The 27048-nt window shown below is 37.7% G+C and overlaps 1 protein-coding gene and 1 pseudogene across 1 annotated transcript in view; both read right to left on the bottom strand.

The window, feature by feature from the left end:
• Psmd11 (proteasome 26S subunit, non-ATPase 11) overlaps positions 1 to 26838 on the bottom strand; it is a 38968-nt gene extending 12130 nt beyond the window's left edge. Inside the window, exons 1-6 of the mRNA XM_026388838.2 lie at positions 26694 to 26838; positions 24270 to 24371; positions 17754 to 17878; positions 9857 to 9928; positions 9407 to 9464; positions 6567 to 6761 (exon numbers count right to left, since the gene is read on the bottom strand). Coding sequence (XP_026244623.1) covers positions 6567 to 6761; positions 9407 to 9464; positions 9857 to 9928; positions 17754 to 17878; positions 24270 to 24371; positions 26694 to 26784 — 643 coding nt within the window. The 5' untranslated portion in view covers positions 26785 to 26838. The remainder of the gene's footprint in view (positions 1 to 6566; positions 6762 to 9406; positions 9465 to 9856; positions 9929 to 17753; positions 17879 to 24269; positions 24372 to 26693) is intronic.
• On the bottom strand, positions 1008 to 1345 carry LOC113182778 (eukaryotic translation initiation factor 1 pseudogene; annotated as a pseudogene).
• Positions 26839 to 27048: the final 210 nt, after the last annotated feature.

The raw sequence follows: 27048 nt of genomic DNA, 5'->3' as shown, positions 1-27048 counted from the left end.
TCCCACATCCTCTTCAACACTTATTACTGCTTGTATTCTTGATAATTGCCATTCTGACTGGGTTGAGATGGATGAAATCTCAGTGTAGTTTTGATTTGCACTTCTCTAATTGCCAGATGTTGAACATTTTTTCATAAATCTTCCGACCATTCATATTTCTTCTTCTATGAAATGCCTGTTCAGTTCCTTGGCCCATTTATTGATAGGATTATTTATTTATTTATTTTTGGTATTAAGTTTTTTAACTTCATTGTAGATCCTGGATATTCATGCTCTGACTGAGGTGCTGGTGATAAAGATTTTCTCCCATTCTGTAAGATTTCTGTTCATGTTCCTGATTGTTTCCTTTGCTATGAAAAAGTTTTTTGTTTGTTTGTTTGTTTTTTTGGTGGGGGGCAGGGACTAGGGACTGAACTCAGGGGCACTTGACCACTTAGCCACATCCCCAGCTCTATTTTATATTTTACTTACAGACAGGGTCTCACTGAGTTGCTTAGCACTTCGCCATTGCTGAGGCTGGCTTTGAACTCCCAATCCTCCTGTCTCAGCCTCCTGAGCCACTGGGATTACAGGCATGCACCACTGTACCCAGCTACTATGAAAAACTTTTTAGGGGGCTGGGGTTGTAGCTCAGTGGTACAACACTTGCCTCACATGTGTGCGGCACTGGGTTCGATCCTCAGCACCACATAAAAATAAATAAAATATTTCATGTTCATCTACAACTTAAAAAAAAAAAAGGAAAAGGAAAAGCTTTTTAGGGGACCCCAATAAATTTTTTTTTAAAGAAAGCTTTTTAATCTGATACAATCCCATTTATTTATTCTTTTTTGGGGGGCTCTTTTCAGTTTACTGCATGAAGGAGTTACATTAGTCCAAGTTAAAAACGGACCCCACTGGTTACATTATACAAGCTGTGAGGTTTTTAAACTTGTGACAAGGGACAGAAGGGCAATTCTACTCGTTGTAAGGAAACCCTCACTTAAGGTTCAGTGAGCCACAAGTACTTAAAACCCATGAACCTTCAGCTGATTGTCCTTAGCCAGTCCAATCAATACCGGGAACTGGCATATGTTCTTGCGCTGGTCACCCTGTAGCTGAATTACTTCTCTGTATTCTGGATGCTCAATTACAGTACCATTGCAGGCAAATTTCTTCCTAAATGCCTTCACTAGTTTCTTTCTACCATAATCATCAGTGATCCCTTGAACTGTAGTAAGGTTCTTCCTGCCATTTCTCTGTTGAATTCTTATATGGATAATAAATCCTCAGTGCCAGCAGAAAGCAGGTCATCTTTACTTGCATCGGCAGAGGGGAAAGAATGGAGGTTCTGAATAGCAGACATGCGATACAATTCCTTTTCCTTGGCGGAAATGGCTACAGAAGGTGTTTCCAGGAGGGGGGAACGGGTGTCGGGAAGTGAGGACGCTCCAGGGGGAGGCTGCTGAGACTTCGGTGGCAGCTCAGTAAGTAGGCCCATCTATTTATTCCTGATTTTACTTCTTGCACTTTAAAAGTCTTATTGAAGGACTGGGGTTGTGGCTCAGTGGTAGAGTACCTGCCTTGCACACGTAAGGCACTGGGTTCGATCCTCATCATCACATAAAAATAAATAAAATAAAGATATTGTGGTCCAGTTACATTTAAAAAAAATAAATATTAAAAAAAAAGATTTTAAAAAAATCTTATTGAAGGGCTGGGGTTGTGGCTCAGTGGTAGAGCACCTGCCTTGCACGCATGAGGCACTGGGTTCGACCCTCAGCACCACATAAAAATAAATAAAAGTACTGTGTCCATCTACAACTAAAAAAAAATTTTTTAAAAAATCTTATTGAATAAGTCGGTTCCTAAGCTGACATGGTAGAGTTGGGCCTACTTCTTCCTCTAGTAGACGCAGAGTGTCTGGTCTAATGCCTAAGTCCTGATCCATTTTGATATCAAAAGATATCTTGTCCATTTACAGCTGAAAATATTAATTTTTGTGAAGTGTGAGACAGAGGTTCAATTTCATTCTACGACACATAGATTTCCAGATTTCCCAGCATCATCTGTTGAAGAGGCTATCTTTTCTCCATGTATGTTTATCGCACCTTTATCTAGTATGAGATGAATGAATTTACGTAGGTTTGTTTCTGTCTTCTAATCTGTTCCACTGGTCTTCATGTTTGTTTTTGTGACAATACCATGCCGTTTTTGTTACTATCCCTCTATAGTATAATTTAAGGTCTGGTATTGTGATGCCTCCTGCATCACTTTTCTTGCTAAGGATTGCTTTTTACATTTCCAAATGAATTTCATGACTACTTTTTATATTTCTATGAAGAACATCATTGGAATTTCAATAGGAATTGCATTTAATCTGTATAGCACTTTTGGTAGTGTAGCCATTTTGACAATATTAATTCTGACTATTCAGGAACATGGAAGGTCTTCCCATCTTCTAAGGTCTTCTTCAATTTCTTTCTTTAATGTTCTCTAGTTTTCACTATAGAAGCCTTTCACCTCTTTTGTTAGATTGATTCCCAAATATTTTTTTCTTCTTCCTCTAGTAGGCACAGAGTTGAGGGTATTGTGAATGGGATAGTTTTCCTGATTCCTCTTTCAGCTGATTCGTCATTGATGTACAGGGAATCAACTGATTTATGAGTGTTAATTTTATATTCTGCTACTTCACTGAATTCATTTATGAGTTCTAGAAGCTTTCTAGTGGAGTTTTTTAGGTCTTCTAAATGTATGTAGTCGGCAAATAGGGATTGTTTGAGCTCTTCTTTTCCTATTCAAATCACTTTAATTCTATTACTCTTCTAAACTAGAGAGAGCTGAAGGAAAATGTGTCCCTCTCTAAAGTCATGGAAAGCCCCTAATGGAACCCAGCAAAATTAAGCCAGGTAGACACCTGTAATCCCAGCAACTCAGAAGGCTGAGACGCAGGAGTGCAAGTTAGGACCCTCAGCAACTTACTCAGCAAGGCTCTAAGCAACTTAGCAAGACCCTGTCTCTAAAAATAAAAAGGGCTGGGGATGTGGCTCAGTGACAAAGTGTTTCTGTGTTCAATCATCAATATCAAAAAATAAAAAAATAAACAACAACCAATTATTAATGCTGCCAAACTAAATAAGGCACATCCCCACTGAACCACATCCCTCAGGACAGAGCTAGGAGCTAACATATCATACCCAAAATAAGTCTAGTTAAAAAAAGGTTGCGGGGGTGGCCTGGGGTTGTGGCTCAGTTGTAGAGCGCTTTCCTAGCATGTGTGAGGCACTGGGTTAGATTCTCAGCACCATGTTAAAAAAAAAAAAAAAGATACCATGTCCATTTACAGTTGAAAATATTAATTAAATAAAAAGCCCAAGAGCTGACATATTGTTCTCTCCAACACATTAGTAAACAAAGGCCATGTTTTTATCAGGAATATCATGGTAAGCATGAAGTTTATTTATAGAAAAACAAAAAACTAGACTCACTTATTCAACACAAACATTAATAAGCACCTGCCGTGCTAGGGTTATGGCTCAGTGGTAGAGCGCTCGCCTAGCACACATGAGACACTGGGTTCAATCCTTAGCACCCTAAAAATAAATAAATAAAGATATTGTGTTCACCTACAAATATATATATAGGACTGGGGTTGTGGCTCAGCAGTAGAGCCCTCATATTGCACGAGCAAGGCCTTGGGTTCGATCCTCAACACCACATAAAAATAAATAAAATAAAGGTATTCTATCCAACTATAACTAAAAAATAAAATATTTAAAAAAGTAAAAAAATAAAATTCTCTCTCTCTCTCTCTCTTTTGGTAGGGAAGTCCAAAATCAAAGAGGAAAGTACAAAGGAGGAAAGGAGACATCTGAACTAGATCCAGATGAATACATGAGTTTGCAATGAATTCGAGGTAAAAGAGAAATTTTAAGCAAAGAAGACAAAATATAGACAGAAGCAGGAAGTAACATGGAATACCCAGAGACCATGAAATCTTTCAGTGACTAAGACTAAATCCAGAGGTTAGGATGAAAAGGAAAGGATGCCTTCCTTTTGAATATCATGTTAAACTAACATTTACTTTAACCACTAGAGATTTTGCGGGGGCAGTCCCAGAGATCAAACTCAGGGGCACTCAACCACTGAGCCACACCCCAGCCCTATTCTGTATTTTATTTAGAGACAGGGTCTACTGAGTTGCTTAGTACCTCACAATTGCTGAGGCAGGCTTTGAACTCGCGATTGTCCTTGTCTCGGCTTCCCGAGACGCTGGGATTACAGAATTGTTCCACCAAGCCCAGCACTATTAGAGAATTTTAAACAAAGGAATTACAAAACAGATTTGGTTTCAAAAAAAATGACATTGAGGCCAGATGAGGATGGATTAGAAAAAATAACTAGCGACAGTTACAAGAGTAAAAGACAATTAAAACCTAATTACCACGATGTTAAAATAATAAAAAGAGCAAATATGGAGGCAGTTTCAAAATGATCTGCCAACTGACTGGTATGAGGGGAAAAAAAGGAAAAGAGTCAAAATTACTCTGATTATGAAAGTTTGAACAAATAAGTCAATGATGCCATTAACAATGAAATGAAATACAGAAATGACAGCTGGAGAAGGGAGTTGGATGTAAAGTTTGGATGTTAGTTTTTGATAAGTTCCCACTGAGATAGCAATGGGATAGTTAGGTATGTATATCCTTTAAGCAGCTAGAATTTTAGATCTAGTATTTATATCTAGAGAGGGAAGCTACTAGAAATCTAGATGAGGAGACCAATAATGGCAGTAAAATCATGAGAGAATATAGGAGTAGAGAGAAAACAGGAAAAATAGGAAGGGAAACAAAACTAAGAAAGAAACACTGAGGAACAGCCACAGTTAAAGGGTAGTTGGAAGGAAAAGAAAATGGCAACATGGGGCCACAAATAATAGTCAAAGGAGGCAAACCAAGAAGATGGTGATGTCAAGGAAGTCTAGGGTTCATCCCCAAAAGTCAGAGATTATAAGGGAGTTGACTTCTTCAAGGAATCAGCTGAAACACAAAGTAAGGGACTAGGGTTGTGGCTCAGAGGTAGAGCACTTGCCTAGCTTGTGTGAGGCACTGGGTTCAATCCTCAGTACAGCATAAAAATAAATAAAATAAAGGTATTGTGTCCATCTACAACTAAAAAAAAAAGAAAAAAGAAACACAAAATAAGGATACTCTTTCAACTTTTTCAATAAACTTGACACAAAGGCGAAAGCAGCAATTTACAACAGAGAAAAGGCTGTGCTTTTTCAGCTGGAGCAGTTCAAAGACTGAGAAGCAAATTTTGAGAGGAATGACTAAAGACATAAAATGGAACAAGAGAAAGGTGGAAAGCTCATTCTTGATAAGGGGTAAAAGTGGATAGTATACAAATTCTGTAGAGGAAAGAGAAATAAAGAAGGCTCACATTCAAAATGCCATCGATTTCTTTTGAAAAGTAGTAAAGAAGTTCACCTCTTGACCATAAAGGAAGGGTTCACCCTTAAATAGCTCAAAGTGGCAATACTTGGTTTAAGGTGGGTACTGTGATAAGGGCTTCACACTCATCACCTTGTTTAATTCTCACCACAATTCTATAAAGAGGTACAATTATTTTCACCATTTCATAGATGAGTTAAAGGTAAAGATAAATTAAGTAATTTTCCCAAAACCAAATACCTATAAATCGGCAGACCTAACTATTAACCAAGGAAAGGATGTTCCTAGATCTGAGAGGCAAGATGGGCATATATTATCTTTAATAGATGAGACAGATAACATCAGTGCTTAAACTTGTCTTTTGAGCCAGGTGCAATGGTGTACACCTGCAATGCCAGCAAACTCAGAAGTCTGAGGCAGGAAGATCGCTAAATTTGAGGCCAGCCTTGAGCAATTTAAAGAAACTCTAAGCAACTTAGCAAAACTTTGTCTCAAATTTTTAAAAAATAAAATAAAATACAAAAGACTAAAAGACTGTGATATAGCTCAGTGGTTGAGCACCCCCTATTACTACCAAAATAAACAAAAAACAAAAACAAAAAAGTACTATTCTTCTACCTCCAGTAATGATGCCTCTGGTGAAAAAAAGATGCTGAATACAAGAAAAAGTTTCTCACCTGCCAATCCATTGCTTCCTAACACCAACATTCACACACTCCATCAGAAAGCTACAAACTACAAACAATTAAGGTCCTTTTAAAAATTCAATAAGTTTTATGAAGGTCTGCAAGAGTTAACAGACTTGGATTAGGCCAATCTTAAAAGAGAAATGCTACCATGCTGAGTGTAAGTAGCTAATAGGAAAATTAAGGGAGACTTTCAAACCTCAGTGAGACCTCTCTAAGGTTTGGTTCTAACAGTCATATTGCCTGGCTAAGAAATGATAGGCACATTTTTAATATATTTAAGGCACTCAATAGGAAGGGAACAGCTGGTTAGAAAGGTAGCCTTCTAATTGGTTTCTTTGAGTCAAATCAGCCCATTATATTCTCCAGCCCCAAATCCCAATCCTTCCATACCTAAGACAAGATGAGCTCTAAGAAAACACATCCCAGGAATAGCTATGAGGGTTACCTGACTGCATGTCCAAGGTGGCCTGCAATTTAGGGGGACAATAGATGGCATTTGCTGTGGTTCGAGCAGAGGTTAAGGCAGCTCGAGCTTTCGGCAGATTGCTCAGGGCATGGTATGTTTTGCTTTCTAAAAGTTGTACTTCCACCAAAAGGGCTTTGTCATCCATCTTTTTCAACTCCCGCAGCAACTGAGAACCTGGAAGAGGAAAAAATGTATCTCTTTGTTAACCATAATCTTAATACCATATTGCTGAAAAATCTCACTCTCTCATCTTAATAACACTTGAGATAAAGAAATCTGCCTGAACTCAAAAAAGTTACCTTTAGAGCCCTTGAAAGAATTGTTTTCCTCTAATGTGCTATCTTCCAAAAAAGAAACATACATCTCATTGAAACTATTCTGCTTCCCAAGGACAGTATTGAAGCTAAGAGCCCTCTAAGCTCACTCCTAAGATTTAAATATAGTGGGAACCTCTACCCATAAAATACTAAAACTAGTTATCCAGTTCAGACACGGACTTACCTCACTCATTCCCTGTCCAGCAATCATAAGACTATACCAGAAACACTAGGCACTGGGGCTGTTGGGGAAAGTAAAGAGTTCTGGATATGCCAGTGTTCTTGATATAAATATGCCTAGTTCCCCCATCCTGCATGAGAATGTCAAGAACCAAAAGATTTATGCCACAAACAAAAATTAACCAAAAACAGACCAAAGAACTAAAACTTCATAAAAATAAAATAAAGGTATTGAGTATAAAAAAAAAAAGCTTTAAAAACAAAAAAGGTGAAAAAAATAACCCACAAAAAAGCAAAAAATGTTTGCAAATCATAGATCTGGTAAGGGACTTGTATCCAGAGTAAAACAAATAAGTAACTCAATTTTTAAATGTCCAAAGGATTTAAACAGACATTACTCCAAAGACATACAAATGAGCAACAAGTACATGAAAAGATGTTCAACATCATCAGCAATTAAGGAAATGCAAATCAACACCATAATGAAATACTAGTACATATATATAGGAGAACTAAAATAAAAGAGAGACGGTATTGATGAGGATGTAGAGAAACTATAACTCCGCTTATACATTGCTGGTGATAATGTAAAATGGTACATCCATTTTGGAAAACTCGTTGACAGTCCCTCAAAAAGATAAACAGTTACCATGTGACCTGGCAATTTCACTTCTGGATATATACACACAAAAAATAACATATCAGGGGCTGGGGCTATAGCTCAGTGGCAGAGCACTTGCCTAGCATGTGTGAGGCACTGGGTTCGATCCTTTGCACCACATAAAAGTAAATAAAATAGAGGCATTCTGTCCATCTACAACTACAAAAAAAAAAAAAAAAAAAAGAAAGAAAGAAAAGAAAACCATATCCACCTGAAACCTCTTCACAGCAGTATTCATAATAGTCAAAAAGTAAGAACAACTCCAAATGCCACCAAATGATGGGTAAAATGTAAAACACCCAATAGACTATTATTAAGCAATAAAAAGAAATAAAATACTGATTATGCTACAACATAGATAAACCTTAAAAACATTATGCCAAGTAAAAGAAGCTTATCACAAAAGACCACATGTTATGCTATCCTCCAGTTGCCCCGTACGTGCACTAAGTATGTGTGGAGAATTATTAGAGAGTGACTGCTAATGGGCACAGTTTCTTTCTGGGGTGATGAAAAAATTCTGAAATTAGATAGTGGTGATGGTTGCACAACTTACTGAATATACTAAAAAACCAATGGCCAGGCGTAGTGGCACATGCCTATAATCATAGCAAGCACTGGAGGCTGAGGCAGAAGAATCCTGAGTTCAAAGCCAGACTCAGCAACTTAGTAAGCCCTAAGTAACTCAGCAAGACCCTGTCTCTAAATAAAATATTTAAAAGGGCTAGGGATGTGACTTAGTTGTTGAGTGCCCCTGGGTTCAATCTCTTGTACAAAAAACAAAAAAACAAAAACAAAAAAACACAATGAATCATATACTTTAAAAGAGTGACCTATTTGTTTAAAACATATTAATTGCCATTTCTGACAGATTAAATACTGGCAATCTATTCAAATTAATAGATCATAAAGGCCAATTTCTTCTGTTTGGGAAAAATAGTCCAGATCTACCCATTAGTAAAAACTAAGCAGCAGGGAAAGAGTTCAGGCTACACAGGGAATGCCTTCAACTGGCCCACTTTGGCCTCCAAACACATTTGCAATCAAAATTCACTTTTTGACTTTTAAATAGATTGTAAGTACAATTAAAACCAAATGTAGCATATGTAATACTTTTAAACATTTTCAATTTAAATATTAAATCTGGCGAGGTGCAGTGGCACGCACCTGTAATCCCAGCAACTCAGGAGGCTGATGCAGGAGGATCATGAGTCCAAAGCCAGACTCGGCAACTTAATGAAGCCCTAAGAAATTTAGCAAGAACCTGTCTCAAAAAATAAAAAATGAGGGGAATGTGACTCAGTGGCTAAGCACCCCTGGGTTTAATCCCCAGCACCAAAAAAAAAAAAAAAAAATTAAGTCTGAAATTTAATAGGGTGCTATATACAAAACAGAAATATTGAAAAGAACTTCAGCTACTTCAATGGAATGGACTGTTCAAATTTAAGCAAACAAAAACTGACACATTTGTTCTCTAACAGTTTCTCATAACTTTCAAATAGCATTTTTCCATGACAAATTCCATAAATGTAAACTACCTTGAATCCTCAGAAGTAGGTAGAATATAAATTATTAATAGTTAATTAATAAGAATAGCCAGGTTTAGAATATAATCATTTAGCTAACTAAGATGTCTTATTAATTTCTACCAGTTTACTTACCCAAATGCAATGCTTCCTGGTACCTCTTGGTATCAAAGTACAAAGACACCAGTCTTGCCTAGGAAAGAGAAAAGGCATTGACTGAAGGAAGGAAAAAAAAAAAAAAAAGCCACAGAAAGAAATCAAAGATCAACAGTCACAGAACTGTTACTGTTGAATATCCATGTCCTGATGATAAAATGAAGCATAACAAATGATCCAGACCCCAATACTGTCTCCTATTATTGCCAAAGACTGTTAACTTTACCATGTTGCTGCTTTAGCAAGTTTGCCTCAAAACTTCAACCAGGGAAACTCTCACAAATGAGACAACTTTCAGTGACTTATTTCAGTGATAATCTTTTAGTAAATGGATAATACAAAGTTGTTGAAGATGCTTTTGATCAGGATGGTATTACTTATATTCACTAATGTCTGAGAACTGAAATCAGTGCTAATGTGGATACATACCTCCAAAGCTTGGCGTAAGAAAGTCCTTTTCTCTGATTTGGCCCATTCAATGCACTCTAAACACAACTCGACCTGCAATAAAGACAGTACATGCAACATTATATCCTCATATTCTTCCAATCAACTATGCTTTGGAGAACAGAAGAGCTTTAATTCCTCCTTACGAATTACCCACGTTGCTCTATTAAGTGTCTGATACACAGTGTCTCAAATATATAAAGGGTACATCATAATAGAAAATCAACTTGGTGTTTTACACATAAAATCTCTTTTGTGTTTAAACTGCTCTTTTGGAAAAGAGCTTCCTCTTTAAGACTCTTCTAGCTAGGTGCAGTGGCACAGACTACTCAGGAGGCTAAGGCTAGAGGATCCAAGTTTGAGACCAGCCTCAATTATCTTAATAAGATCTCAAAATAAAAATAAAAAGGACTAGTTCAATGACCAGTACCAAAAAGAAAAGAAAAAAAAAAAAAAGACTCTTCTAGGATCCGCCCAGAACTCTCCAAAACACATGTAGCCCTATAGTGTGTATTTTGGGGGAAAGCTTAGAATTTTTAAAGCCAAAATTTCTCCCCGAATAGTTGGAAATAGTAATGGCAATGTGCATTTGTGAATATACTGGCAGTAAAGGAGAGATGTTCTCAGCCTACTCACAAATGCTGGTTCTTTTCAGATTCTAAGTACGACTAACCAATTCATCATCACCCACAAAGCAAACAGATACAGTAAACTTAGCTTGTGTTAAAGGAGTTAAAAAAAAAAAAAAACAGCATAAAATTTAAAAGGGCTCTTAAGCTTTATTTAAAGGAACCCTGGAACCTCCAGTTCTGTCACCCAAGCAGTGATGTAAGATACAAAGTAACTGATACAAAACCATGTTCTATGCTAGCCTAGCAGACCATCAGATATCTCTGATAGACCAGGTTTGACAGAGTACCTATGAAGTACTACAGATATTATGTCACTTCCACTACTATGAGTTTTGTATGAAGATTGCTAATTAGATCATAAGGGGGAAAAAACCCTCAATTTTCCAGAAAACTAAGTGCTAATATAATATTATAAATTCAAAATTCTCTTAAGAGACCCAGGGACTCAGGAGGCTGAGGGAGGAGGATCACAAGTTCAAAGCTAGCCTCAGCACCTTAGCAAGGCCCTAAGCAACTTAGTAAGATCCTGCCTCAAAATAAAAAATTAAAATGGCCTGGCAACTTAGCTCAGTGGTAAACTGCCTCTGGGTTCAAATCTCAGTTCCTAAATAAATAAATAAATAAATAAATCGACCTTTTGCCTTTAGATCCTAAATTCAAACTCAGCAATAAACTAATGGTATTTAGATGATTCAACGAAATCTTTAAAAACTCCTCACTGCAGCCCTCTAGTGGCTAATCTCATAAACATTCTACAAAAATAAGAACCCAAAACTAAACCAAAAGCAAGGCAATCAAATTTCGGAGTTTTGAGGTAAGTTCTTAAAAAACAAACTTAAAGTAATATCTCTGTTCATAATATATGGAAGTGAAAATATTTTAACAAAAAAAATACAAGAGTCTTAAGTCCCACATGCCTAAGAAATGCCTATTAGTTTTACTCAAAGAGCTTTTTTAAATGACAAAAATGGATGCCTGGAACTTGGTACATTCCTCTATATTAAGTTACACTTCAATAAAACTATGAAATATATATCTAACTAAGAAATACATAATTCTACCCCAAGATTTCACCTACTTTAATTTCCCTGATAGTCCAGATATTTTCCTTTCTTTCTTTCTGTGCTGGGGTTGGAACCCAGGGGTGCTTTACCACAAGATTCATTCCCAGCTCTTTTTACTTTTCATTTTGAGTCAGGGTCTCACCAAATTGGTGAGGCTGGCCTCCAACCTGTGATCCTTCTACCTCAGCCTAATACTCATGATATGAAGTGACCAGCACAAGGTCACATAATACCTGATGGGACCAGAACTTACCCCTACTCCCAGTGCTCTTTTTACCTCAACCCAGACTTAAGGTCAGCACTCTATTTTCAATTAGAGTACATAATTTGCATTATATAGAACTGTAATTAGTGAAACCACCACTTCAGTTCCCAGAAAAAAAATTTATAAAGGCCACTAAGCTTTGCTATACAGTTTTTTGTGTGAGAGGCTTTTGTGCTTTGTTAATGGTAACAGTGACTGACAAAGGGCATAAGCCCAGGCTTCTGGAGGAAAGCCCTGACTTGAATTTAAAAAGCTCAACATAATCAAAATTAAGGATTTAAGTTTTAAACTATTACACTAAGCCATTTCTTTACTTGTTTTTAGGGGATAGAGCAGTAGGTTGTTTTGCTTTTTGTTTTTCAGTGCTGGGAAACAAAACCAGGGCCTTGCATATGTTAGGCAAGGGCTCTACCACTGGGCTACATCCCCAGCCTCTATTATACTTTCTTTTATAATACCGAATTAACTAAATTCCTCTAAGGAAAAAACAACCATTATTTCACGACTGAAATTCTCTAATTCTCTAACCCTTTTGGTTTATTAAAGTATGCTATTATATAAAAAGTAATAAAGCAGAAATGTAAAGCAATACCACTTTTCTCATTTTTTTGGAAATTATATTTAATAAAAGTATGCATATGAAAAAAAATTAAATGTGCTATTACTTTCAGCTGGACAGACTACACCCAACAATGGCTTCCCACATCTCTAGCAACTCCCTAGAGATCCCTAAAGGAAACATTAATTTGAGTTCAGTTTACCACTTGGCAAGAATCTGGCTCAGTCTTCTCTTCATCACACTTTTTCAAATTCCCTCATCGTGCCAACCACTCGTCTTCACCCCCACCCTCCATTCTCCTATACTTATTCCCTGTCCTTACTTTCTGGATTCCAAATCTTAGTAACACAAACAACCAGATCATACCCTGAATCACATCATCTTTAAGAATACTGCAAGCTGGAAGATTGTTCTGTAAATACCCCTGACTTACAGCTGGCCCCTAAACAGAAAAAGGTAACAAATTCTTTAACACAAAACTCTCTCTCTTAAAAATTATCTAAAACTTCCTATTTTGCTTCAGGCCTCAATAATACTATGACAGTGATCCTTTTCCATCACCCAAAGAATTTTAAAAGAACCAAAAATGAAAACTATATCTGATTTCCAAGTCAGATATCTCTGTGTCACCTAGACAAGGAGTACTGAGATGCAAGCACCCCATGCTTACATCTCTATTCAGTAAACTCAGATCTCAATTCAACAGTATTTTCTGGGCATCTACCACAATAGAGGCATAATCCACATACTCCTTCAACAAGTACTAGTTATGTAATTCCTCTGAGACAAAACTATTCCAAGTACCAATGATACTGCAGTAAGTAGGAAAAAGCAGCTATCCTCATGAACCATTTATCCTAAGTGGAAAAGAAACGTTAAACAAGTAAATATGAAATAAAGCAGAGATTGCTCAAAGAAGGTCTCTGAGAAAGCAATATGTGAGCAAAGACTTGAAATAATATGAAGAAAAACACTCATGTTATCATCAGGCTGAGATCCCATTTCACCTGCCATTCGGTGGTCTTGCAGGTTACTCAAACACCTGTATGCTGTTTTGGGTTTTTACTGTATAGTCAGTATACAAAATTTTTTAGTTTTTATTTGTTTGTTTATTTATTTTAATTGTAGATGGACAAATATCTTTATTTTTATTTATTCATTTTTATGTAGTGCTGAGGATCGACCCAGTGTCCCACACACGTGAAACAAGTGCTCTACCACTGAGCTACAACCCCACCTTGTTTGAGGTGGGTTTTTTTTTGTTTTTTGTTTTTTTTTTAACTTTGTAGCATTTTACAAAAACACTATGTAGAGTCAAAGAATTATATTGAATAAGCCTAGGATAGGGGGGATCAGGCTGAACAATCCAGATGAATATAAATGCCCCACAGCCAGAACAGTTTAAGGGATTATGGCAAAAAGGACAATATGCCAGCTGTAAAGAAAGTAAAACAGAAATCAGTGTACTGGGTACTAGATACAGTCAGAGGTAGCTATGGCTAAGGAATTTGGACTATACTGGGAATGAGGAAGATCCTTAGGTAATGTAAGGTATATAATGCTTCACCTGAGATTATATTAAAGAAAATAAATGTACAAGTAATTGTCATACAAAACAGAATAATCATACACATAATATGTAAATATGGGTCACTGAAAGAGTAATGATCACACCAAAGTCTACAAGGAAAGATTTCAGAGAAGGTGGACCTTGAGATAGAACTATGTAAAGGTACAGCAAAAGGAGCAGACAGGGCTGTTCAGCAAACATCCAGGCATCTAACATGACTGGCATATTTGGTAAATTTAGTAGAGTGCCAGAAGATCAAGCTGCTGTAGAAAACTGTATCATAAAATACCAAGAACTACCTACTGACAATGGAGAGCCACTGAAGGCTCAAGCTGGAGGGAAAAAAGGAGAGAAATGAAATGATTGGAATAGTGAAGTTTCTTCTATAGTCCAAATAACAAATTATTAGGAACCAAATTAGAAGGTAGTTGTAAAGAGAAAACAAATACAAAAGAGGTGGAGAAGCAGACATTGAAGACAGCTGCATGAAAAGAATTTAACAAATGGTTGGATACTGAGGTTGGTGATACTGAGTAGGGGTATAGCTGAAACCATCAGGTTGATTCATAATCTCTTCCCCAAAAAATAAATAACCTATTATCCACAAAAATTACCAAAATATCCAGCAACTTGGGAGTTTGAGGAAAGAGGATCACAAACTCAAGGCCAAACTCTGCCATCTATCAAGAACCTGATTTGAAAAAAAGGGAGTGAGGGAGTCAGGCCAGGCACAGAGGTGCATGCCTATAATCCCAGCAACTCAGGAGGCTAAACCAGGAAGACGACAAGCTCAAAGCTAGCCTCAAAAACTTAGCAAGCTCCTCAGCAATTTAGTGAGACTCTGCCTCAAACAAACAAACAAATAAACAAACAACAACAACAAAAAAAAAAAAACTGGGGATGTAGCTTAATGGTAAAGTGCTCCTGAGTTCAATCTCCAATATAAATGGCGGGCAGAATATGTGTGTATCTATATATATATACATACACATACACACACACACACCCTTAATTAAAAAGGGTAAGGAATAGTGGTGCACACTTATAATCCCAGAACTCAGCCTAAGGCAAGAAGAGATCACAAGTTCAAGGTCAGTTTCTGGACTTAGTGAGACCTTGTCTCAAAATAGAGAATCAAAAAGGCTAGGTATATATCTCAGTGGGAGTGTGCCCCTGGGGGGAGGTGTTCCATTAAGACTCTGGCACTTAATTTAAAAAAAAAAAATTAGCCTTTATTTAACAGTAAAGTAACACTGATGATAAAAATGAAAAATGCCTACATATGCTTCCTCATACTCAAGGAAAAAGAAGAAAGGTGGCTAGTTCACAAAAATGTAATATGTAATGCAAGGTAACATATACACAGTTAAGGGAGAGCCTAACCTGATGTAGAACCATATGACAAAGGCCAGTAAATCTCACTGGTCAATTAAAAGACGCCATTAAACTATGATTTGCATATACTTCCACAAAGATGTAAAAGAACTGATCATTAAACAAATGCAGTTCTGCTCACTGAAGTCAGCTCTATGTTCTAGGAAAGATCAAATTCCACAGACTTTCATGTGCAAAGGAGCAGCTTCTATAATTTTTCTGCCTAAAAAGTTCCATTAAGGGGTTGGAGTTGTGGCTCAGCAGTAGAGTGCTCACCTCCCACACACAACAGGGTCTCACTAAGTTGTTTAGGGCCTCTCTAATTTGCTGAGGCTGGCCTCAAACTTAAAAGCCTCCTGCCTCAGACTTCTGAGTTGCTGGAATTATATGCCTACACTACTGCTCCCGGCTTCAAGTAGCATTTATTAATAATTTTCAAACTAACATTTATTGATCACTCTACTTTATAGTATCCTACTTCAAACAAAAGATGGTGCCAGTTTAATGAGTACAAAGTACAATTTTTTAAAAAGTCAGGGTTAGATAAGACTGATATCCCAAATAAAAAGTCATCTTTTCTTTTATTTATAAAAATAAGCCTTGGGGCTGGGGCTGGGGCTCAGCAGCAGAGCGCTTGCCTAGCAAGCGTGAGGCACTAGTTCAATCCTCAGCACCACATAAAAATAAACAAATAAAAGTATTCTGTCCATCTACAACTACAAAAAATAGAAAATAAGTCTAAGCCAGGTGCAGTGACACATGCCTATAATCCCAGAGGCTCAGGTGGTTGAGGCAGGAGGATCACAAATTAGAGGCCAGCCTCAGCAACTTAGCAAGGCCCTAAGTTACTCAGTGTCTTAAAATATAAAAAATAAAAAGAGCTGGGGATATAGCTCAGTGGCAAAGCACCTCTGGGTTAAATTCCTAGTACCCAAAGATTAAAATTAAAAAATAACTCTAATACTTTGGTTCAAAAGGCAGTCATCTAAATATTACTTATTTGTGATCTACTATCAATTAAACACAGTTTTGCCCAAAACAAATATTTCACACAAATAAAGTTTATAACTAAGCTTCAAAGAATCATTAAGGCAAGAAACCAGATTTAACAAAAGACATGATTTCCAAGTGGGACCCATGAGCCCTTGGGTTTCTAAAATTCTTCATGATTTATTCAATATGCTACTGTGGCCTTTCATATCTTTTCCCTATATATAGCAAACAACTAGGGGCTGGGGATGTGGCTCAACTGGTAGCGCACTCGCCTGGAGTGCGTGCGGCCCGGGTTCGATCCCCAGCACCACATACCAACAAAGATGTTGTGTCCACCGAGAACTAAAAAATAAATATTAAAAAAAAAATTTAAAAAAAAAAGAAAATATATAGCAAACAACTAGACATGTAGCCAACTAACAATTTTAACTCCTGACTACATACTATTAAAATTTTATGTATGGTTTAATTATCTGTCTTCCCTATTAAAAATCCTCTTGAGAACAGTGATAGTGTGTTTTTACAGTTGTATCCCAGTACCTAACACACAGCAGATACGCAATAAATCCTGATAAATGTATCTACAGGAAACGTAACAACTATAGTCTTCCTAAAAAGATTCAAGCAATTATAATATATCCTTAAGTCTGTCACTGTTTACAGAATGATTTTTAATTAAGAAGTTCAGTCATTACAGAGAGGCACTCTTCCATTCAGTTCAAGGTCTAGTTTGAATTTGTAAAGAACATGTACAGAATTCGACATGGTGGCACATGCCTGTAATCCCAGCTACTCAGGAGGCTGAGGCAGGAGGATCATAAGTTTAAGGTCAGTATTAGCAACTTAGCAAGACCCTGTCTCAAATAAACAAAAAGGACTGGGGATCTAACTCAGTGGCAAAGCACCCCTGGGTTAAATCCCCAGTACTGGGGGGGGGGGGAGAGAAAGAGAGAGAGAGAGAGAACATGTACAGAAACATCAGAGTCACTTCCGCACACATGAGACACAACAGATGAATGCTCACCCCTCAATAAAGGCATGTACATAATATAAACATGCCAAGAAGGGCTGCCACAAGACTTAATTATTGCTCATAAAGAGCATTGTCACACAAGATGAAAGGTACCACAGACACAGAAAACATTACAAAGGTGTGGCAATACAATACCTCAAAGACAAGAATCAGTTTGTGACCCTGATGTAATGAGGATTCCAGGGACCACTGACAATCTCCACTTACAAAGCAAAGCATGGAACAGACCCAAAGTATCAAATGTCCTGTAACAAAGAGAAACTGACATGATAAGTCCTGAGCCGTCCTCCCAGCTGTCCCTTCCACCTAGTACCACTGCGAAGCAGGCATTTCTCTCACTAAAACACTTTTTTCCATATAATCTACTTTCTGTCATTACCATAGCTTACCTCCTGCCCTGTAGCTGCTTCCATATCAAGAAACAGATCAAGAAGAGACCGGACTAGGCGAGCTGCTTTAGCCTTACTGATGGAATTCAAGAAGGGTCGTACATACTTCAGGAGTCCCCCAAGCTCTGTATAGAAGGCAATTGAGATAAGAAAAAAGTAAGCATCAGTATCAGGGACAAAATACCCATTAAAACTGACCCAAAATAATAAAAATCAGTACTTACATCATTGAAATTAGTCTAAATGAAACTTACTAGGAATTTAAAGCATTCCCAGCAGGAAATAGAGTAGCAAAAGAAAGATTAATATCATATACCAAATTTGTATTTTATTTCCTTCTCAGACACTGGATGAAAACCCAGAATAAAAAATCTTATATCTATGCCTCATTTACCCATCTTAATGAAAGATTATGTTCAAAGTACTCCTATTCTCAAAGGTCAGTTTTCTAGACCATGAAATGTGCTATACCTCTGCCCACCTTGTACAAAATCACTTTCTCACAATCAACAAATACCAAGCTACAGGAGTATATATATCCCAAGTCTACCTTTGCAGTTCTTCTCAAACAGAGACTTCCAATACCAAGTTTCCTTCCCTTCTTGAAGTAATTCTTGAAGGATCCCCAATATCGCCTTTAGCAGTTATCACTTCCTCAGCATTCTTCTGAATAAACTTTCCACATAGAGGTTAAGGTATTTTACCCTTAAGAGTTTTACTATACCCTATTTTTTAAAAAAATTCCCATTAATCAGGGCTGGGGTAGTAGTAGAGCACTTGCCTAGCACATGTGAGGTACTGGGTCCAATCCTTAGTATCACATAAAAATAAATAAATAAAATACAGGTATTATATCAATCTTAAAAAAGATTTTTAAATCCTACTAATCTACAAAATCTGAGTCTTAAAAAACAATTCTCTTTCAGTGAGAGAAATGCCTGCTTCTTCCCCCTTGTAGAAGAAAAGAGAAGAGTACATGAACACTAAGGGAGAGACTTTAGAAAAAGAGATACATGCTTGTCAAACAAAAATTAGAGAATGTCTCTACTAAACAAAAGGAAGTATTTTTGGAATTTAGGTTAAAACTACCTCGGTGCCTCTTTAGTACTCTCCTGTTGTAGACTCACCCCCATGAGAACTCTAATTCAGGACAAGCGATCTTCACCCTCCAGAGAACACTAATTTGTGTCCTGAAATGCTCATCTGCCTGAGTAGTAAGAGGATGCACAGGACTGTGTCAGGTACTAAAAGGAACTCTACACAGAGTTCATCTTTCCTTTTCACTCCCCAGTACTGACCTTTGATTCCCAATGTCTACAACTTTTTCCCATTCTGCCCTCTCATTCACCCTCACATACACTACATTCCTGCTTTCAAGCTGCACTCATCTCACCATGCCATCTGACATCTGATATGTCTTCCCATCTTCTTGACTTATATACGTTTTACATAGCCTTTGAGGAACAGTCCTATTAAGTTTTCCATGCTAACTCCAGTCTATAGCGATGTTCCCCCTCAAATTGCTTTTTACATTTATGCAAATACAAATTTCAATTACATAATGACAGTTTTTAATTTTTTTAATCTTATTTATTTATTTATGTGGTGCTTGGGATGGAACCCAGGGTCTCATACATGCTGAACAGCATTCTACCTTAAGCCACATGCACATAATTGTTTTTAAAAATTCATTTATTTATTTATTTGTTTGTTTGTTTTTATGTGGTTCTGAGGATCAAACCCAGTGCCTCACATGTGCAAGGCAAGTGCTCTAACACTGAGCTACAGCCCCAGCCCCCAACATAACTTTTTAAACATCCCTTCTCCTATAGCATTTTCTCCTATGCATAAACAATGTGACTTCTAGTGACTAAAATATTCAAAAAGTAATCTATTCCAATGTTGATCAAACCAAACTATTCTTTTAGGAAACTCAAGCCTATACCTCCTCCCATATGACTTCAAATATTTAAAAATAACTATCATTTACATGTTCCTAACTTTCCCTTTCTCCAAGCTAAATATCTTTAGCTATTTCAATTGTTCCTCCAATGTCCAAGTTTCTAGAGTACTTATCCCTACAGTTGCCCTCCTCTGAATAAGCTCTAGTTTATAAAGGTACTTGCGATACACTACTGAACCCAGAACTAAAGAAAATGCTCCAAGAGGGGTATAATATTCTTTCTCTGGTTATTACATATACCACAAGATAGCATATTTTGCTTTTTTCCAATAGCATTCTTTGTTCAGACTGTTCAGACCACAAAGGTCTTTTTTTTGCATAGACTACTGTTAAGACAGGTAATTCCCCATCTTCCTCTGTTGTGATAAATACTTCACAAATGAATTTAATCTTCTTGGCTTTGGCAGTAACTGTGAACCTTAATTCTGTCCTCTACTGTACTGAGTCATCTACAAAAATAAGCATGCCTTCTGAAATGGCTTTAACCATGATACCAGATGCTGACAAGCTAAACAAGGATAGATTCCTATGACATGATACTAGAGACTTTTCTTCAGGTAGACAAATGACACATTTATTAACACATTTCCACTATAAATTCCTAACTGTACCTTCTATATTAGTAATCATGGTAAATGTTCAAATATTCTGCTTAAACCAAATAATACAGCCTATATCATTTCTCTAATTCACAAATTGAAATTTTTTTTTTCTATGAACGGCCATATAGTAAATACTTTTGGCTTTTTTAGGTTATATGGTCTCACGGGCAGGTACTCATCTAAGCCATTATAGTAGAAAAGGAGTCAAAGACAATATGAAAATGAGTGGGTGTGGCCATGTTCAATAAAACTTTGTTTGCAAAAACAGGTGGCAGGATTCCTGCAAATCTACCAGTTCTAAAGGAAAGTTTGGCGTAATCTGTTCATAATACACTGCTATAAGTCATTAAAATCTCCTAATCAAATAATCTGTCCAGGGCTGGGGTTGTAGCTCAGTGGCAGAGTGCTTGCCTAGCAAATGTGAGGCACTGGATTTGATCCTTAGCACCACATAAAAACAAATAAAATTCTATCCATCTACAACTAAAAAGAAATGTTTTAAGAAAAAAAAATTATCTCCAGAGCTTCTCTGACTTTAGTTTATAATACAGTTTATAATATCTAGATCTAGTCTCTTCATTATCTTTTTGAAAGGTGAAATAATATTTACCTATCCTTAGTTTCCTTATACTTCTCCATCCTCCATGACTTTTCTAGAGTAAGTAGCTCTATGGTTGAATCTGATAGAACAAGTCTTTTGATATTCAAAGACAGAAATTGTCAGAACCTTATTTATTTAAAGAGACTATCTGCTGTCTTGTCTCTCACCTACCTGGGCTTTAATTCTCTCTTTCTGATGTTATTTCTATCTTTTTTCTGTTTGAAAATCATTTTCCTTCCTAGAAAAGGCAGAAGTAAAACATGAGCTAAGCATTCTGCCTTTCACTCCAGCATGATAACATTACAATATTTCCTTTAAGCAATGAGTGTTATTCTTCATGCCAACAGAGAAACAAATTAGCTCAGTTGTCACTGTTCAAGACTTCATTTTTTCTACTTTAGTCTACTATTGTTTTATATTCATTCTTACATGTACTCCCTATTTCTTTCCATTTTCATATGTTCAGAGTTAAATTTTAAAATATCCATAAAATCATACTAATGTCTTCCCCCCATTCTCACTGGTATTTGCAATTATATGACCAAAATCTCCTTAGAAACTAACAGATTACTTTAAAGAGTCTCAGGCTTTGAAATCTGCAGATTGTGAGCCTAGGCTTCATGTCTGTGACACTCAACACTACTTTCAATCACTATTATACATTAAACATCGTCTTATTCACTAATCCAAGTGACTATTGTCAGTCAGAAGCCTAATTTTAAACTCAAAATCAGAGTACTTAGCACACTGCTAGACTAAATGCATAATAAAGCAAAACTGAAAATGAATGGAAGATTAATGGAACAGATTTCTGTTCTTAGGGAACTCAAAATCAAAGAAAACAAACAATATAAATCTATCAATTATTAACAACAAAGGCAGGTAAATGAATTTAATGGGCCCCAAGACTTCCTTAGGATTTCTATTGTGTATATACCTATATTCATCAATATCTTAGAAAAAATGATAAGAAATCTAGGAAAGTTTTTGAAAACCCTTATAATTCATCATTAAGTTCCAATAAAGCCAGGCACAGTACTGCATGCCTGTAATCCCAGAGACTTGAGAGACTGAGTTCAAGAACAGCCTTAGCAAGTTAGTAAGATCCTATTTCAAAATAAAAAACTTTGAAAAATGGCGGGGGATATAACTTAGTGGTAGAGTACCTTTGGGTTTTCAAAAAATAATAATAATAATGTTTCCAACAGGTTTAGCAACATACTTCTAAATTGATCACATATCGGGTCACAAGGCAAGGAGGGCAAGGATGAAAGATAAATAAGCAAAAAATAGGAATTTCAATAAAATAATAATTTCTTTAGATAAAAATTACTGAAGCACTGACTATATCTACTACTAAAGATATAGATTTACTTATTTATAATTTTTAATTATCCATACTCCTGGAGGAAAGCAGAGATGTGAATATTTCAACAACAACAACAAAAAATTTTAAGTCACTTCACCTGGCTTTATAATTCTTTCAATAAAATTATAGATTATATTTTGCATGAACTAATTATCAATTATTTTGGAAATTCACTCACAGGCAAAAGGAATCCATAAATAATATCAAACAAGAAAGAAGTTACCCTAAGTTGGAAAAAACCAACACCCATCAATGATAATCCATAAGTGAATAACTATAGAAAAGCAATAACTATGCCATGCGGCAAGGAGCTCTGAAGTGAGACTATGGTGAGTTCAAACCCTGGCCACACCATTTACTGGTAAGTTATTTAACTCCTCTGTGCTCAGTTTCCTCCTGTGTAAAATGGATAACAGTACCTACCTTTAAATTGTTTCAAGAACTCAAAAACATGTGCATTTTTAAAAGAGTTCATAGTTAGTACTCAAAACTGATTAGGTATGGTCCTTCTTATAGCTATTTAAAGATGACAATTTAGCCAGGCATGGTAGTGTAAGCCTGTAATCCCAGCAATTTTGGAGGCTGAACAGGAAGATCACCAAGTTTGAGGCCAATCTCAGCAACTTAGTGAGACCCTGTCTCAAAATGAAAAATAAAAAGATCTGGGGATGAAGCTTAGTGGTAAAGTATCCCTCAGTTCAATCACCAGTAATAGATAAATAATATTTTAAACTAAAAAACCCATGTAAACACATCCTCAGAATTTCATACATCTCTACTCAACTTTCTACTGATTGAGTCAATAAGTTAAATTACCCTAATTTAAAAAAAAATTAATTCTCAAGTTCAAGAAGTTTTGGTAAATTTTTCTCATCATTCTCTTGGATAACAACATAATTTGGGGGAAAGTAATTCACAAAGGCACTTACCATAGTTTAATTTATTATAATATTCAAATATGCTCTAAATTCACTACTTTTTTTTCTTTGCAGTGTTAGGGATTGTACCCAGGGTCTCACACATGCTAGAGAGTCTACATTTAGCTATGCCCACAATCCAAAATTCACTTTATAATGGACAAAACTAAATAAATTAAATAAATAAATAAAATAGCCCATTTTAAGTTTACACAAACTTCTCTCTAATACTATTACCACTTTACTGGTCAAAGGCCTTTTGTGAACAACAGAACTCTCCCCTCATTCCAAGGACACACCCATCATCAGAATATCATCTTAAACCTAGCCAATAGTTCAATTACAACTAAAGTGTTTGGCAACAACATGCATAAAGTCCTAGATACCAATGGAAAAGTGTTGAGAAGAAATTATTTAATGTCTTATTCACTGTCTCAGGAAAAAAAAAATGGTGAATCACTTGGATACAAGATCCCAATCATTTTTAAGCAAGGGGTTTAAAGTCACTATCCTTATTAAATACATCAAAGCTGCTCAATAAAATCACTAGAGACTACTATTGCCCATGTGTAAGGAAATACACTGACTATTCAAAAACCAGAAACAAATCACAGATCCCTATATCCCAATAAAAATGGATTTCCCTATCTGTAGAATAAAATTATATCACTAAAGAACGTGGACACTGATGGCACAAACCTATAATTCCAGGAACCCAGGAAGCTGAGGAAGGAGGATCACAAATTCAAGGCCAGCCTATGTAACTGAGTGAGACACTGTCAAAATAAAAAAATGTTTGAAAAGGCTGGGGATATAGTTCAGTGGGAGAGCATCCCTGGGTTCAATCCCAAACAACAACAAAAAAGTTTAAAAGGTCATTTAATTTCCTTCTTAAAAAAACTGAAGATCAATAAGTTGCCAAGTAAACAAAACTGAATTTATATCACAAATGAACTGGGTATGTAAAAGAAGTTTCATGTCCCTTCCCTTCAACAAAATACAGTGCCTTCAACCCAGAACTTCAGGTAAAAGCATTTCAAGTATGATCCATTTGCAGCACTTACCTGCAGCTTGTCCAGTCTTTGCCAGGAGAGACCCCAGTTCAAGGATGCTCTGCTCTTTGACCTGCACTGCCTCCTCATCATTTTCCTGAATGTCACGCTTCACTGGGAGAGAAAAATAAAAGTCCTCTTAAAATTCATATTAAAACTAAGAACACTGAGGGAAAGTTCACACTCACAAGACCTATTATGAACTTAAACATATTAACCAACAAACTCTAAGTTTAAAAACTAACAAAAGGGGAAAAAAACTCTCTAAACAAATAGAATGGTCATATATATGTAGAACACACCCCCATGTAAGTCATTAAAAAAATAGATTCCTCTCTTTAAACGTGCTTTTTCAGTCTATCCATGGGAATTTCCCTTGCCCAGAGACATTGAGATTTCTGTTGTGACCACTTGATTAAAATTAAAACAAATCCTTCATACCTATGATGCTAAGCTCCATGCTAATCACTATTTTATGTGAAGATATAAAACATGCCTACACATCTCTACCATAAACTAAAATCAAATGACCAAATTATTGATGACTATAAATCAAAAGCCTTTTATTAAACTTCAGGTCTGTGGAAAGCTTCAGCCCATAGGTTTATTAGGGATAAACAATTCTGTGAAGGGCTCAAAGCTGCTATCAAAGTTCCAGTGTGATCTTGAACAGTTACACTTAGGAGAGACTGCTGCTTCATAATGGATTCAGGTGCTGTTAAAATAACTTTCTGTCCCACTTTCAACTGTTAATAATTATTTGAACATGTGAACATCTAATAGTCTCTCCAAGTTTGTAATTTTAGTGATCATTACTAGTTACCACTTCTCTTACAAAGCATCATGACTTGACAAAAACCAAGATTTTGATACTCCATGATGGAGTCTGAAAAAAGTAAGCTGTCACCATCATGACTCAAGTTTGCTCTTACAGGGAAGCTTTCAGGGAACTCCCTCCTAGTATAGTGGGCCAGAGAGAAATACTCTAATGGTAATGTTTACCATAATTTCTACTATCTGAAAGACAAAATATTAGGCACTAGGCTTAAAAAGGTTAAAACACATGCTTCTCACATCAGTTATAAATATTAATGTGAACTCAGAATAAAAAGATATAGGTAACAGTGATTGACATGACTCTGGTTTTGCAACTTTAACAGACTTGAGATCAAAACTTCAAAGGGAACACCTTTTACCATATCATTCCTTCAAAGATGCATCTTGACTCCCAACTCCTCTAATACCCACAAAGATAAAGACATCAAAATCTTGTCACTGTCCTTTCTCCAAGCAAGTCTGAGCACCAAAATTCAACAGATTCAATAAGTCAACACAAATACTAACATCCTGGAAGACCCACAAACACGTGCATTCCCGTACTACTTGTTGATCAAACCCGAAACATTTAAAAGACCACATTACTACAAGTGCCTGAAGAGTTAGCCATGCCCTAATTGAACCCTTCATGATTAAACATTGAAAGCCTTCTCTGTCATCACAAATTTATTTCTGTTCACACCTGAATCCCAGTAGAAAGCGACTGGATAGGACACCACTTTCAACTTTCCTGTTGGGTGCAGGTGTAAGACAATCATACCACGGTGTCAAGAAATTTATTTTTTTCCTTTTCTCCAGCATCGTGCAGTCGGCTGGTTCCAGTTTCCTGAACTCCGCGACTGACAACTAACTCCCTGAACTAACTTCCAACCTCGCTACAGAAGAGAACCGGACGATTAGTGAGTCACCTCCTCCAGCCCGGCAGTCCCACCCGATACTTAGCTCCTACATTCTCTCTACACCGAGCATAGGAACGTCTCGGCCACCTCCTCAAACAAATGCCAACCTGAGGAGTGTGTCACCCCTAAATTTCCAACATTCAGAAATATGCCCTCCTTTACTGGAGCCTTGCGTTGAGGGCTGGGATAAGTAGCAGCTCCCACGGTCCTGTGGAACCAAACTCCAAGAGAAGTGCGAGCACCCGCGCTCCCACCCCGAGCAACCTGTGCTGATAACAACGGCGGGAAACGCCAGCCCTGAGCCAAGGCCTTTCAACTCGACACTCGCGGACCGGTTTGTAACCAGGCCGCCGGCCGGCACTGCTCCGGGTCCCGGGCCAGCTCGTGCGGGCCGGAGCAGGGGACAAGGCTGAGGAGGGGTGGGGGCCCGGTCCGGCCCTCCCTCCCACTCCACACTGAGCCCACCGTGAGTCAGCAGCCAGCAAGTGGACGCTAGGGCTGCCTCGGGGCTTCCCATCGGACTGGGACCCCGGGGGCTCTAGGGGACCCCGAGCGGCCTGTGCCCCCGGCCCGGCCCCCCTCACACACACAGTGAGTCAGCAGCACCAGAGCCGGCTAGCCCGGCCCCTCTCCGCTGCCGCCGACCGACACAGGTCGCGCTGGGCCAGCGGGGCCGCGGGGACGGCGCGGCAACCTTTACCGATGGAGTGGAGGATGTCGATGGAGGCCTCCCGGTCGGTGCTGAGTAGAGACTGGGCTCTCTGGAACTCTACCACCGCTGCCGCCGCCATCTTACCGCTCTCACACCGTCCCCGGCCGCGGCCGCCGACGCCGGAAACACACACCCGGAAGGCCCGCCCTCGCGTCCCTCCCCCGGGGTCTCCCGCCTCCCTTCCCAGGGCACCCCGGGAGTTGTAGTCTTTCTGCCCGGCGGTGGGCGACTGGTGACCCGGAGAGTGGAGGCGCTTCGGGGGTGGGTTGCCAGCCCCGCAGCACCGCCTGGTGGCCCTCCCTCGAGGAAAGGGACAATGCTCCACCCCCAAAGTCCATTCCAC

Source organism: Urocitellus parryii, chromosome 7 (assembly GCF_045843805.1).
Source record: "Urocitellus parryii isolate mUroPar1 chromosome 7, mUroPar1.hap1, whole genome shotgun sequence".
Taxonomy (NCBI): Eukaryota; Metazoa; Chordata; class Mammalia; order Rodentia; family Sciuridae; genus Urocitellus; species Urocitellus parryii.
Note: the sequence above shows the minus strand (reverse complement) of the source record. Positions and strands in the feature narration are given on the sequence as shown.